At 39.5% G+C, this 15,983-nt stretch overlaps 1 protein-coding gene across 1 annotated transcript; it reads left to right on the forward strand.

Moving 5' to 3' along the window:
• The first annotated feature begins 374 nt into the window (after window positions 1-374).
• LOC108715832 (uncharacterized protein C3orf18 homolog) lies at window positions 375-15,431 on the forward strand. Its single transcript, XM_018261319.2, has 5 exons — window positions 375-593; window positions 1,874-2,085; window positions 6,158-6,183; window positions 6,618-6,735; window positions 14,769-15,431. Exons 2-5 carry the CDS (start codon window positions 1,927-1,929, stop codon window positions 14,847-14,849), a joined length of 384 nt encoding a protein of 127 aa, XP_018116808.1. The 5' UTR covers window positions 375-593; window positions 1,874-1,926; the 3' UTR covers window positions 14,850-15,431.
• The last annotated feature ends 552 nt before the right edge of the window (window positions 15,432-15,983 follow it).

Raw genomic sequence — 15,983 nt, forward strand, 5'->3', positions numbered from 1 at the left:
CCGGAATTTTGCTTCTAACAGGACACACGCACCACTAAAAAGAGCGTGACCGGTGAATGACAGGCAAACTAGCCAATAGAACAGATGGTCAGGCAGAGACAAAAAAAAAAGAAGCTTTCTGCGTGAGGCTAATCTTTCACTACAATTATACTGATGTTACAGGCGCGTCTGCATAATTTTTACAAGAAGCCAAAACATATGTTTGTCGCTGATAACGTTCTGCCATCATTAAACATGGCTGCCGCCTAGGAAAATGATTATGTCACAAGCGGCCATGCCCTTGCTGCTTCAATTTTGACTGCTGTGTCGCAGAGCCAATCAAATGCGTGCTACCGTCACCGCATCTAACCAATCCCATGTGTGAGTAATTGACAGGAGGCGGGGCACAGCATCCTATTCAGGGAGCTGTCCTGCTCTCATAGAGGATACCTACACAGGGGTTGGTACAACCATTTTTGCCCTGGCGGGGAGAAGACCCTGGTGCCCCAGTTGGGGCAGATATCAGAGTTCCGGGTTGCCCACCAAGCTCAATTTGTATTCAATCAAGTTGATTCATTCTCTTGGGGTATATATATTTGCCAAAGGAAAACCAGGTAAGGAGCTGCAGGGAAACAGAAGTATCAGTGGGCACAAAGACGCAGAGAAGCCAATGTAGTGGTGGCTGTAATTTATCTGGGTGTCACACAGTCTCTCAGATATGGACACGTGCTTCTCAGCCCCTCTGATTATTAGGATATGCAGGTAACACTCATAGGGGCTCATTCGCAACCAATCAAAACCTTCCTTTCATTTTCCAACTAATGATAAGACTGTTTAAAACTAACTGCTAATTGGTTGCTTTGGGAAACTGTCCCTGTGTTAGTACAGTCAATAAACCCTACACTGGACTCAAATAATAATAAGGACCCGAGTTATAAAACTTACCTTTGTTTGTTTATAAGGATGTTTTTGCAAATGGAGAGATTTCTAGTCATGCATGTATCTCTGGTGTATTAGTTAAAGGAACAGTAACACCAAAAAATTAACAGTTTTTTTAAAGTAATGAAAATATAATGTACAGTTGCCCTGCTCTAGTACATCTGGTGTATTTGCTTCAGAAACTCTACTATAGTTAATATAAACAAGCTGTTGTGTAGCCATAGGGGCAGCCATTTAATGATGAAAAAAGGAGAAATAGCACAGGATACTAGATAACAGATAAGTACTACTATAGTTTATATAAACAAACTGCTGTGTAGCCATAGGGGCAGCCATTCAAAGATTCTTCAGAGATTCTTCCGAACTTACCTGTTATCTACTGTGTATCTTGTGCTTGAAAGGCTTCCCCCATGGCTACACAACAGCTTGTTTATATAAACTCTAGTCATGTTTCTGAAGCAAAGCACTTTTTACCAGTGCAGGACAATAGTACATTATATTGTCATTCCTTTAAAGAACTTTTATTTTTTGATGTAACTGTTCCTTTAAGCCACTAGCCCCATTGTTTATATGAAGTAGGTGGTGAAAACTATAGGGCCTTCAGGTGTCATTGCCTACAACTAACAGCTGGGCTGCCTTTGTCTGTAAGTGAACGTTAGGGGTGCTTTTGCAAATACAGTGATAAGATGATGTGTGGCATATAGACAGTAGAAAACTGTATTTTACTAGCTAGACATTTGTTTTCATTCTCTTTTACAACACCACAGCCCACCAACTATAGGTTGGGGAACTGGTAGAGGTTGAGAGTACTAGGTAAAGAGTCACAGCCCACTCTGGCTGATGTGTAGACCTGACTCATCCCTACTGACTATCCCTGTTAAAGGAAGTTCTTATTTGTGCAACTTATCACACAAATGTATATCCCTGTATAATATATATAATATTTTTATTGCAGTGTGCCCACGAGATGTGTAAACTGAATTTCGGACCGCTGGTCACAGCACAGACATGAACAACCGCAGTGTGCCATCGCCTCTGTACATTGGGGTCACTACAGAGCCTAGCACCATCACCCCACCCTTTAACAGCACCACTGGATCTCCTAACATGGGCAGCTGGTTACTGTCTCTTGGCATTGTCACTGTGATCGGACTGGCTGTGGCAATGGTGGGTTTAAGGCATTGCTAGTTACTGGCATAGCAGAAAGTCGTGGTTATTGTTGCACATTTAAAATCATGTCCGAATATAAATCTGCACAATACATAGCAATCCTTCATCACAGACTCATAACACATTATAATTTATTCATGCCTGTGAAAAGGAGCTACAGGATGTATAAGCTTTGTAGAGAAATACACAGAATGATATCTGATTCTCCATGTGAAGCTATAAAGAAATCTAAAGAAATGTCTGTATTATTTACTTAGATGATTGTGTCTAGTGTCAATTGTCGGTAGTTGTCTATGAATATTCTCATTTATCCAGGTTATGATATACAGTATCTAGTAGAATTAAGTCAAAGGCAACTGAACATTTAGGGGCAGATGTATCAAGGGTCGAATATCGAGGGTTAATTAACCCTCGATATTTGACTGTCGAATTAAAAACCTTCGACTTCGAATATCGAAGTCGAAGGATTTTGCGCAATTCCTTCGATCAAACAATTCGAAGGATTTTAATCCATCGATCTAAGGATTATCCTTCGATCACAAAAACCTTGGAAAGCCTATGGGGACCTTCCCCATAGGCTAACATTGGCCTCGGTAGGTTTTAGGTGGCGAACTAGGGGTCAAAGAAATTTTTAAGGAGACAGTACTTCGATTATCGAATGGTCGAATATTTGAACGATTTATAGTTCGAATCGTTCGATTCGAAGGTTGTAGTCGAAGGTCGAAGTAGCCAATTCGATGGTCGAAGTAGCCAAAAAAAACATTCGAAAATTGTTTTTTTTTTGTACTCTATTTTCCTCTATTCCTTCTCTCGACCTTAGTGAATGGGCCCCTTAGAGTTTTTCTTTAAAACGATTCACCACTCATCTGAGTGGCTTCTTCAGTACAACTGAAGTGGTAGGGATTTCCCCAGCATTTAAGCTCTTGAGGATAGTAAAGTCCCTTTACTGCACATTTTGGAGAGGACAGATGGTTTGAAAGAGGTGTGAAAGAGGCCATTTATGCCAAAGTGGAAAAACCATCCCTGAACAGAGGAGAGGGCCTGCAACACCGATTTTCATCAATTTACTATGCCGCTTTGACGTCCTTACCCTGGCGGCCTCACAACAATTCAGATTTCCAGTCATGTATATATGCATACAATGCTGTTTGGCACCTCTCCCTGGAAGGTTTAACAACACCTCAAAGCTCCAGTCATGCTAATACAATCAACACCTACTTTAATAACATAATTGCAGATTATGATAAACAGATTGTGCTGATTGGAGCACCATTCCAGTATATTCCAGAAAAAATATCTTATTTACAAGTCATTCTGAATTGAGAATTCTGAATAAGAATCTTCACAAACATATTCCACTCATGATTTTAACACCTGCCTCAATGAAAATCATGGTACCATTTTGACAGGATCACACTTACTGAAGTTAAATGTAACCATTGTGATTGAATGTCTGTGACTTTACTACCCTCAATGATTTAAATGCCAGGGAATTCCCTACCATTTCAGTTGAACTGAAGAAGCCACTCGGTTGATTGGTGAACGTTTTGAAGAAAAACTCTAAATGTCCAGTTGCCTTTGACTTAATTCTACTAGATACTGTATCACCTGTAGTTATTTCTACCCCCTGCCCTCCAGTAGTCATGCCACTGGAGTGCCCTTAATCTACCATCTGCTTTAAGCATAGGCAGACACTGGCTACAGCAAATTGAATGGCCTCCAGTTTAGGTAACTTTTTCTCTCTGCTCCTCATATTCAGGGTTATTTGGTTACCACCTTTTTTAATGCACTTGTCATAGTGACTTCATCTACCTTTTTGTGTTGGGTGTGTCAGGTCATTTGTGATGCACAAGTAGTCAAAAGCGTCATTTTCTAAATTTGTCTAGACAATGCACATGTTTAAGTTACAACACCTAAGGCATTGGGTGTGGAGAAGAGGCTTTTTCACCAGTGACGCAGCCCTACTGCAAATAATTCAAAGGCAATCTTCTGACATTCCTAGAGAGGCAATGTATTTTTAACTGTGTTTAGCAGCAATATTTCCAGGGACCATTATTGTCATTAGTGCAGAGTGTGGTAAAGGGTTTACTTGCCCTTTAGACTCTGATATTGGAAAAAAAATGTTTTACTGAAGATTCAAGTGTTTTGGGTGTTTACACAGAAGGCTAATGGTCAGTCAGAAACTTCCCTTTCTAATGGATCCCTGATGTTAGAAAAAAATGTTTTTACTGAAGTTTCAGTGTTTTGGGTGTTTACACAGAAGGCTAATGGTCAGTTTGAAACTCTTTTTCTCTTATGGAACCCTGTGCATCTCAGTAGCCCTATGTAAATAACATGGAACAAACGGACACATGTAGCCTTTTAGTAATCATCTTTTGTTGGACTTTTGGGCTAGTGGAAGATTGTAATGTGCATCAGAATTTGTACAAAAAGGCTAGAAAGCATATGTAGGTGTATCCTGCGCAGGGTCGGACTGGGCCGGCAGGACACCGGGAAAAACCCTGGAGTCCTTCTCCTTAACTCCCTCCCTGAACCTGGCCTAACGCAACGGATAAAGGTATGCGTGTGCACATTCGCTGGGGGGGGGGGGCTAGGGGAGAGAAGATTTTGTGGCTGACGCTGATCCTGCGTATCAAAATATATACAAAACCACCTTATGCACAATGCTCTGCCCAAAGCTCCATGAATTTAAACCTTACCACTACAGCACAAGAACAGGACTAATCTTAAAGGGAATGTCAATCTAAAATAATTTTTGCTTAATTGAAGAAATCATAATTCTAAGCATTTTTGCAATATGCATTCCTTACCAGATTTCTATGATTTTTTTAGTCATTTGTATATTATATTTCTATTGAAAGTTTGTCCCTTTCTGTTCTCTGCCCTGTTGAAACAATGTAAGACAAGGCAGCTGATTAGAGGGGTTGTTCACCTTCCAAACACTTTTTTTTTCACTTAAGTTGTTTTCAAATTGTTCCCCATAAACAACTTTTTTTTTTCAATTGCTTTCCATCTATTATTTTTTATCATTTTCCCAAAATGTAAGGTTAATGTTCATGTTTCAGTCAGCAGACTCTGAACTGTTACAATTTACTACATTTAGTTGATACATTTCTCAGCAGTAGCTGTGGAGTATTAGCAACTATTGTATCAATTCTAACAGTTTCCTTTAAAGGGGTGGTTCACCTTTAAGGTAAATTTTATTATGTTATGGAACGGTCAATTCTAAGCAACTTTTCAATTGGTTTTCATTATATATTTTTTTATAGTTTTATAGTTATTTGCCTTTTTCTTCTGACTCTTTGCAGCTTGTCAAATGGGCGTCGCTGACTCCCTTCTAAAAAACAAATGCTCTGTAAGGCTACAAATGTATTGTTATTGTTACTTTTTATTACTGATCCTTTTATTCAGGCCTCTCCTATTCATATGCCAGTCTCTTTTTCAAATCAATGCATGGTTGCTAGGGGGATTTGGACCCTAGTTACCAGATTGGTTAATATGCAAATTGAAGAGCTGCTGAATAAAAAGCTAAATAACTCAAAAACCACATATAATAAAAAATGAAAACCAATTGCAAATTGTCTCAGAATATCACTCTCTACATCATACTTAAAGTTATCTCAAAGGTGAACAACTCTTTTAATGAAACTCAGGGATTCTGCTGAGCAGGACTAAAGATAATAAATGTATCACCTAAATCTATACATTAAGCTTCACACTTCAATATTAGAAAAATCACAAATAGAAAGTAACTGGAAAACGTGTCTGAAGATGAACAACCCTTTAACAGACCTGCCTTTTGCAACTTTGTTTAAAAAGTAACAACCAAGAGTTAAAGGGAATAAAAAGTAGCAATAACAATAAATGTGTAGCCTTACAGAGCATTAGATGGGATTAGTGACCCCCAGTCAGAAAAAAAGGGAAATAATTCAAAGACTATAAAAGTAAATAGCAGATATCATTCCAAAATCATTCGATTAAAATTTTAACTCCAATTGGCTGATGTATCTTTCCTTTTCTTACATTGTGTGCTTCTCTTATTCTTTCTTCTTTTTCTTGGTATCTCCAGGTTCTGTACATCAGAAAACAAAAGAGGTAAGTGTCCTGCCCATCCAGCCTGCATGTCACCATTCCTACCTCTGTACCTTTCTTTTACCCCTTTACTTTCAGTGGACCTGAGTATTTGGTGTTCTGTGTCTCAAATATATCTACCCCCTGTGTCAGTTCATCAGAATGTGTGTAACTGCTTTGGGCGGTGAAACATCATTTTAGTTTACTGGGGTAGAGGTCTTCAGCAATTCAGTGTCATTTTAATTCCTTCCAGAGTGAGAATTATTAAATATTACATAAAATTTAAAGTAAATTTTACTGATTGTTAATAAATCGGACCTTATATGTCAACTTGGAGTTGAATACCAGCCTGAAGCTTCCTTCATCTTTATGCTCACATAACGCCTTGGTTGCTGCTAACATATGGTACATCAGACCATATGTGTATGTATTAACATAATTTTCTCTTGACCCAACAGACTGGAAAAGCTCCGCCATCAGCTGATGCCCATGTATAACTTTGATCCAGCAGAGGAGCAAGAAGACCTGGAGCAGGAGTTGCTGGAGCCAAATAGAGATGCACAGCCCCAAGGAAAGGTATTTATGAAATCACAGCACCTAGCCATAACTACTTCCCACTACTTAACTACTTTCCCAATGACTATATGCTGGTCATACAATCACTGTATATATGTATATATATATGAGCTATGGCACGTGGCGATATTTTAGGTATTTTGCCATTAGGGTGATTAATAGGTCTACAGGTGGGCAACAAAATGCCTCAAATCACTCTCTATCATGTCAAGACTGAGATCCTAAACAAGTATACTGAGGCACAAACAGACCCCCCACAAGCACATTATAGTGGCTTTTATGTAAATAAAGACAAACTAAGCACCACTTAGATAACCAGTGTACCAGCACTTAGCTGGTATACTGGCCAGCCAGCTGCAAAAAGGTTAAGTGACACAGGAATCTTCTGTAGCTAATCTGATTCGATTTTGAAGTATATATCGGAGAAAATTACAAATGCAAGTACAGTGTGCAAAATGCAATTTTTATTACACAAAATACAGTGCTTTCCCCATAATGCCAGTGTAATTGCAGCTGCACTCCAAGTCACATCTACTGCAACTGCTCACAATGTGTCAAAATCAGTTGCAAATTGCATCTAACATCAAGGCTAGGCCAAGCCGACTGGGTTTCCCAGGCAACCTGACCGGCCACAATGCCCTCCACCCGTGTGTGATTGCAAGAGGAGGGGAGAGCGGCAAACACTGACTAAGGGTAAGCAGAAGACACTGCCCAGGGACCTCCTATGATTGTGCCCTAGACAGGTACCTCTTTTGCCTACCCCTCTTTACGGCCCTGTCTAACATTTTCGGAGTTAGGTTAAGTCACTTTCAGAAAGCACATTTGCATCAGCGATGCAACCATTTGATAGGCAACAACTGTACATGGGGTCAGCAAATGAAGAGACCAGTACACAATTTAAGATGCAGATGTTAGGGACAATTGTGAATGGAAATGGTGGAGGGTGCTCTGTGCTAAAATGATGCACCAGGGCCCCTAGGTCTATAAATAAAGCAGAAGCAGTAAGCCCACACTCCAGAGCCCAAAAGTGGTATTACTATTAGCCTTTTTGTCCATGGAAAATAAAGCATTTCCCTCATTCATGACAAAATGCATAGCAGTACCTCAAAATGTTCCCATGAGTCTTCATCCTGCTTTTTACCATGTCAGTCTAACTTCAGGGCGTTTCATGACAACCCTAACAATATTAAGACATATGCAGGCATGGCAGATCTTCTGCACACTTGTCTGCAGTATATTCCATGCACAGTTACTGATAATAAGCATTACCTGCAGCCGCATACACTTCAACACATAACATTAAAAATAGCCATATTTTAGACATCTGTTTTCTGTTACATTTCTACATTAATACTGGCTTTACTCTTAAAACTGTTTCATCTCACGCTCCATCTGCAAAACAATTTTGTTCCTTTTCTGCCTGCCACATTTTAGGCTTTTTTTCCTAATAAAATAGTTATTGATTTCCCCCCTCCCCAATCTCTCACAGCAGTTTCTTACACAGAATTGTAATTGCATTTAACAAGGCAGTACATAGGAGAGAGGTAAAAGAAATATTATAGGGTTCTAAGCGTTGGAACATCTGTTTTTAAAACCTACAATAAGAACAGCGGTGGATATAAACTAGCATGCTAAACATTGCAATTCAAAAGTGATAAAGTCGCAGTTCTACAGTATGTTCTACATTCAACAACTAGTGTTCCCGGAGATGGAGGAGTGGAGCCCAAACAGATGCTTAGTCTTCCTTTCAAGCTTGGCAAAGGCCTATGTGTTTGGCTGGGATTGTAGGCATGGTAAAGTGTATGCATGCAAAGCAGCTGAAATATCCACACAGCAAGGCTGTTTCCTAGAGAGGGGGCTTAATCTTGGCAAGCTTGCTAAATCCATCAAAACACCTTCCTTTTTTTTTGGATGGCTTCAGCCTTATAAAGCACTAACTTTTGACTATGGACATCCTTGCATTCTCAAGCCTCATTTGCAAATACAGTGCAATGTACATAATGCAGATTGGTTTACCCACACTGCAGTGTTTTTGTTCCTAGAATTTCAGCATAACCACACCAAGTTAACAGGCAGTTTACATTGCACAAGATTTACCCAGATTCTGGGTTGTAATGGCTTCACTTTCTATGTGCAGTATTAATAATATAATGGCATTAGAGTCCATTTCACTTGAAGCAAGTCTATGGCTGCTCTAGTTGCAACCTTCTAAAGCAGAGGTCTCCAAACTTTTGCACTTATGTTAAAAGTGGTGGTGAACCACACAGGCACAAATAAAGTTAAATAGGGATGCCAAATAATGACTGCAATTGGCCATTTGGTGAACCCATGTGGACTTCTAGCTTGCAGCAGGCTCTGTTTGGAGTAAACATGTGTCTTCCAAAACATTCCTCCAGGCCAAAAACATAAAAACGGGCACCTACTTTGTGGCAACGGGAAGAATTATCAATGGGGGTAATGAACATCATGCTGCTCGCGAGTCACTGGCAAGAGATCAGTGCTCGAAGGCTAGGACCGGACTAGGCATTTCTCCACAGGCAGAGTATCATTGTGTCCGACCGTGTGCAGGCAGATTCGGCAGATATTGGCAAAAAAAATTAGAAAAATATTTCACAGCCAATATCTGCTGTGTCTGCCTCTACCTGGTCGGAGATAGTGATTCTGAGTTCAGGCAAATAGATCAGGACAGCAGCAGCCAAGGAGCAAATTCTCGTACTGCGTTCCTCCAGGGGAGAATGAAGAGTAACTTCACTATTTTAGAAACAGTGCAGAATTTTTTAGAAACTTTATTATTTCAATGGGATTAAGCTCATAGGTTGTATAAATTTTTTTTTATTTTCCTAACAATCAGGAATTTTTAATAACTGTGATGCTATTCCTGCTGCAAGGAATCCCATTACCTTTGAAATGTGGTAAATCTGCCTCTTCAAATAGAAAACAAATTATGCATTACAGACAATTTTGTAGAACATGTAATAAACATCGCAAAGGTTTCTGTTGGTCTAGTAACGCATAGCAACCAATCGGTAAGTATTTACCGATAAGCTGTTTCAGCTGATTGCTATGGGTTACTAGATCTGTATGCCTTTTATGACATTACCTGGATGTGTTCAATCTATTGCTGTTAAACGGGTAAGTTAGTGCAAGCATTTCTTAAAAGGAAAGCTATACCCCCAAAATGAACACTTAAAGGGCAACTAAAGTCTAAAATAGAATAATGTTAGAAATGCTGTATTATGTATACTAAATATAAACATGAACTTACTGCACCAGCAGCCTAATAAGACAAATGATTTATGCTTTCAAAGTTGTCGCAGGGGGCTGTCATCTTGTAACTTTGTTAGACTTTTCTGCAATATCAAGACTCACACATGCTCAGTGTGGTCTGGGCTTCAGTTGGGAGGTTATGCTTAGGGATCGTCATAAATTATCAAAACAGCACAAGTCAAATAATATCTGCCATAGAAGCCAATACAGCAAGACTGATTAATAATCATAATATAGAGACTGCACTGCGTCTCTGGATACAAATCTCTACAGGGAATCCAACAATGCTGCTCGAGTTCTGGGAAGTAAGGTGGGGGGGCTCCCCCTGCCATTTGAAAGTATGATCGTTTACCTGCACAGCAGTTGGGGACCATCTGACAATTCCTATCAACAGCAGTAAAAGAAGGGGGAATTGCACTGCATACAGTCAGGTTTATGATAAAAACTGTAGACATCTTTTAATTAAAGTATATTGGAGATAGATTTCTTTTTCATTAAAGAAAGTAAAAATGGGATTTTATATTTTTGCCTTTACATGCCCTTTAAAGGTTAGTTCACATGAGGAGATTCGGGGAGATTTTGTTGCCTGGCGACTAATCGCCTCGTCTTCTGAGCGTCAATCTCCCCGAACTGCCTCAGCGTGTTTTCCCATAGGCTATAATGAAAAGTCGCATGCGATAAAGCACACGCGGGGAGATTGTCGCTCAGAAGACGAGTCGATTAGTCGCCAAGCAACAAAATCTCCCCGAATCTCCTCGTGTGAACTAACCCTAAGTAATAGAAAGTTTACATCATATTAAATGGCATATTAAAGAATCTTACCAAACTGGAATATATATTTAAGTAAATATTGCCCTTTTACATCACTTGCCTTGAACCACCATTTCTGCTGGTCTATGTTCTGCCTCAGAGATCACCTGACCAGAAATACTGCAGCTCTAACTGTAACAGGAAGAAGTGTTGAAGCAAAAGACAGAACTCTGTCTGTTAATTGGCTCATGTGACCTAACAAGTATTTTTTGTTCGGCATGTTAGTGTGCACAGTGAATCGTACGATGCCAGGGGACGGCCCTTATTTTTTAAAATGGCAATTTATTCATACTACTAAAAAAGTATATTATTATGAAAATGGTTTATTTACATGAAGCAGGGTTTTACATATGAGCTGTTTAATGCAATATCTTTTTTATTGAGACCTACATTAGGTTTGTGAGATTTTCTAGCGACGCCAATACCCAATAAAAAATATAACCTTTTCTTCTGCACATAATTCTTTTAATCATCAGCAAAACCACTTGGGGTGCAGCTGGGAAGGGACTTGATGTCAGCAGCGCTTGTTTCTCGGATCTACTAATATGCCTAATATAAGCACATGACAGACGACAGTGACGAGGGAGGCTTTACTGTGTCAGAGAAACTGGCTAAGCAGCAGGTGCAGCTGGGAGGAACATCACATCCTGATCCCCTGCTGCATCCTGTAGCAATGAAAGATGCTCCTGTCAGGAACACTGGCAGCCAGTATTTGTGATGTCAGTACATGTCTGTACCTGTATCCCTTGTGGTGATATACTCACATTCAAGCTCTTACTTTTAACTCTTCCTGGGCTGTATTTACTCAATCCCTTTGTTCATTATTTCCTAGATTCAACCATTTACCAGGAAATTCTAACTCGTCACAACTCTAACTTACATTCTGCCCTCAGTACAAATTGCACAGTCCTTTTCATATTGGTTGCTATGGGTTACCAGACCTATAACAAACAGCTTTTAATACATTTCCTCAATGTCATGCAGCAGCTGATTTTGGATCATTTAGGTTTAAGCTGCCTCCACTCTGTACAACACTGAGGCCGTCTCATAAAACAAGACTCTAAATAAATAACAATATGGTGGTACCACTTATGCTGTGTTCCTGCCTTCCACAGTTTTTTGGTCCTGCTCAGGGACAGTGACAATAATCTATATTTTGTTTAACCTCTGCTGTATTGTTAATCAGTTCTCAGATGAGTTTAGTAGATGTAAAGTATAATTTACTTACCGCAAGTGGATGCACAAAGTTTTCTATTATCATTGAGTAAAAAATTCTCATTAAAGATACTTGACTTCAAAGCCGCTCCTTGCATTTCCATATAGTTGTGCCTGACTGCATTGTGTGGGGGGAAATTGCTGCATTGTAGGTAAAAAACATGGCAATTTTGTACAAAACTGCACTTTGCACACTGTTAATAAGAGGGTAAATGAAAACCCCTATGGTCTCTTTAATGCCATGCTGTACCAATGTATATGGACATGGCAGTTTCTGGCACATTTGTACATATTCACTCTACCACCACTGGGGCATAAGGCAGCAGTACAGGTGCATCTGTCACAAGAACTCAGCCACTTAGTAATGCACCTGTGCTCCTGAGAGGATTTCTTGCCGTATCAGATACTGAAATGAGTTGGAAGGCATTTTATGGCAAGTTATCCAAGAGCACATGTTTACAGCTGTAAAATATGTATGCCTGCCACAGGCCTCATGCAGTCATGAGGAATTTCTCATTAGATTCCCTCCCCTGAGCCTGTGGATTGCCACGTCTCCATCACATCAGCACAGAATGGAGCACTTTATTTTCTTTAGCAAATGTAACACCGAATGGGAGATTGTGTATTCTCTAAAAAGCTTCTCATTAAACAAAGTGAGTCTTCAAGAGAACAGAAAAGTAACCTAGATAATATTTTTGGCAATAAAATGTGGTGGATGTGTGAGAAAAGTACATCCCCATGAAGCGGCCATAGTCAGAGAGGGGAGAGGAACCAACCTGCATGGCTGTTGTTTCCTGAGGGGGAGAACATAGGGTAGCTCCACTGTGTGAAGTTGCAGTTCACACTGGCATATGAGGTGTATGGTACAGCTGTAAGAACCAGAGTTAGGGTAGAAAGGATTTGGATTCTAAGTGGAGTAGCTTAAGGAACATGAAATATTAAAGAAAAAGTGTTCTGAACAAATGTTTGACCACTTAATTTTTTACAGATAATTGATATCCCATAAGTGACCTTTGAAAGATTCTTTAAAAAGTTGCATATACATATCAGTAAATGTTGCCTTTTTATATCTGCTACCTTGAGCCACCATTTTGTAATGTTCTGTGTGGCACTCACTGATCACCTGACAGGAAGTAATGTAGGCACGTGCTGAGCACAGTGTCACTCCACTTGCCATATGGCAGTGTGTGCAAAAAAATGGTTCAATCTCCTCAATCTTTTTCATCAAAATCTTCTTTTCTCTGGGCTCAGAGAGGTGCATGCATAGTCCAGTAATAAAGCCATCTTTTTACGTCTAAGTTTGGCATAACTCTATGGCACATGCACCTGCCTGGACCAGAACAAACAAGAGATGATGGACTTCTACAATACCTTGAGCCTGGTGCCGTTTTTAGCAAACAGGAGCACAAGCCCGTGGTATCAGTTAAGTGGTTATAATCACTGGGAATTGACTAACATTTCGGCACCCCTCAGTTGTTCACCTTTAAATTAACTTTTAGTATGATAAGTGTGAAATTATGAGACAATTTGCAATTGACTTTTATTTTTTATTATTTGTGGTTTTTGAGTTGTTTTGCTTTTTATTCAGCAGGTCTCCAGTTTGCAATTTCTGTAATCGTGTTGCTAGGGTTGAAATTATGACAGCAACCGTGCCATGCTTTGAATAAGAGAATAAGAAAGAATAAAAAGTAGCAATTGCAATACATTTGAAGCCTTACAGAGCATTTGTTTTTTTAGATGGTGATCTCCATTTAAAACAGAAGAAGAAGAAGGCAAATTAATTTAGAAACTATAAAAAAAATGAAGGTCAAATGAAAAAATGAAGGTCAAAAGCTAAGGGGCTTATAATTAAAGATTCTATAACATAGTAAAAGTTAACTTAAAGGTATACCACCCTTTAAATGTATGTTTAGGCCTATAAGACATATGGAGTAACTGGGCAAAGTTAGTTTTAGTAGTTACCAGTGGGGGTGAGTTTTGTGCATGGGTGATACAGCACAGCATACAGGAGACATTGATAGAGATCTGTGAATCTGAATACAAATACAGTAGATTGATTGGCATGCTTGTTGATTGTTAGTGATGCACTTGTACTCATGATACAACATCTTTTTTCAAACAGTAACTCATGCTACTTATGTGAAGAAACAAAGCTGCAAATAATTAATTAGATTTCACAAGGGAGTGTTAGCTTTACTCTGTCTGTGCATTTGCTATGCCGCCATGTGTAAAGAAAGAAGTTAAAACAGTGCTAGTAAATGCAGGGGCTGACCCACATATCTCATGGCACCCAATCAGTACACCTGGCACATAATCTGCGCCACTGAAAAAAGCATAGAAGATTCACAATAACAGTGGTCTTTCAGCTGCCACATCAAATGCTTGGATAGATGCCAGCGCTGGCATTACAACAAATTTGTTATTTTTTAATGGGGTATATCTGATTTTTACATCTGTGTTGAGAAGTGTTGTTCATAAATTTAAAGGGGAAGTTGCATTTAGTATTTATTTGATAAATATTAGCAGTGTACCAAAGGGAAAAGGAATCAATCACTCTCCATAATTTGTTAAACTACAACCCATTGACAGTGAAAGGCTGTCACAGGGGCTTGTACCTAGAGGGAGGCACAGAACACTGATGTTTGTGTAGGATAATTAGAAAGCATCTACTCTTCCTGTGTCAATTATATGTGTTTCTATGTATAGTTTATCACGTATACTGTATGTGTGTGTTTCCCTAGGTACTACTCACCAGTCTGTGCCCGCTTCAGAGGCCCACTCGCCTTGTTTTCACCGATGTGGCCAACTCGATCAGCGCTTGATTGGGAATTCTTCATTAGATGCGATGACATCTGCGGCCAGATGATAGGTGTCACCATGTCATTTGTGTCACCGTGCACAGGGGTAGAACCACGGAGGGTTGATCTAGTGCAACTCTAGTTACAAAACTCTTCCTCAACCAAGTCTGCCTCAGAGGTCTACACAATCCACTATATATTACCACAATTCTGAATACTTCTCCTGCATAAGAAAGCATTTTGTCTGCCTCAAATCCTCATGTTCTGCTGTGGTCTTTGCCATGCTACATGTACCATTCTCTGTCCAAGCTAGGACATGCTACTTGGCCTGTTCCATTATATATTTTACTCTATGCCTTCACAGGGGGGTCTCTCTGACCATTTGTTTTGGATTTAGTGGCACTTTGATATATGCTTGCATGATCACACGTTGGATTTTGTTGCACCATTGTTCATGCTTCTATATTCTATACTCCATTCTATAACATGCAACTTTCCCTCTGCTGTGACATATACTGAGAGAATGTTTTGCTAAGCACACATTTCTTTGCTCTCCTCTCCGCTATGGTGCACTTTTTTTTTTACTTACACACTATTTTGTACAAACTGGTTAAATTCTGCCCTCACAGTGTCAAACCATTCACTCTCCTCAACTGAGGAACTCTTCTTTTATAGTGTAGCACTCTGCTCATTCCTTAGTGGTAAAATCTACTTTCCCTTCACCTTGGTACATTGCTTTTACATTTTTCATATTCTATTGTGGTACACTCACTGTGATCCTATGCTGCACTCTACTGTCCCCTCAATGTCACACTTTACTCTGCACTCAATAGAACACTATACTTATTCCTCCCATTGTACAATTTGCCTTTTCTTAGCCATTATGTCTCATTACCAGGGCACACTCTGTACTACTCTTGCTGTGTAATATGGACCATCCTATACCATAACACAAGGTGCTGTGCTAGTATAGTGACATATATTCTGCACTTCGAGACATATTGCACCATACAAGAGCACTCACACTATACTTGTATGGAATATGCCTATCTCCATACTTTTGTGTTTATGTAGACATACACACTCTCCTGTACACTGATCCTGCTTTGATGACCTCTGAGCATACTTAGGGGTGTTATAGTTTTTATTATTTAACTG

Source organism: Xenopus laevis, chromosome 4S, assembly GCF_017654675.1.
Source record: "Xenopus laevis strain J_2021 chromosome 4S, Xenopus_laevis_v10.1, whole genome shotgun sequence".
NCBI classification, from domain to species: Eukaryota; Metazoa; Chordata; class Amphibia; order Anura; family Pipidae; genus Xenopus; species Xenopus laevis.

What these genes read in the sequence shown, in the direction of transcription:
- LOC108715832 (XM_018261319.2), top strand. Translation starts at nt 1,927, where the DNA reads ATGAACAACCGCAGTGTGCCATCGCCTCTGTACATTGGGGTCACTACA. An exon ending in TCGGACTGGCTGTGGCAATG is followed by an intron (nt 2,086 to 6,157) that starts GTGGGTTTAAGG and finishes TGGTATCTCCAG; the next exon opens with GTTCTGTACATCAGAAAACA. An exon ending in ATGCACAGCCCCAAGGAAAG is followed by an intron (nt 6,736 to 14,768) that starts GTATTTATGAAA and finishes GTGTTTCCCTAG; the next exon opens with GTACTACTCACCAGTCTGTG.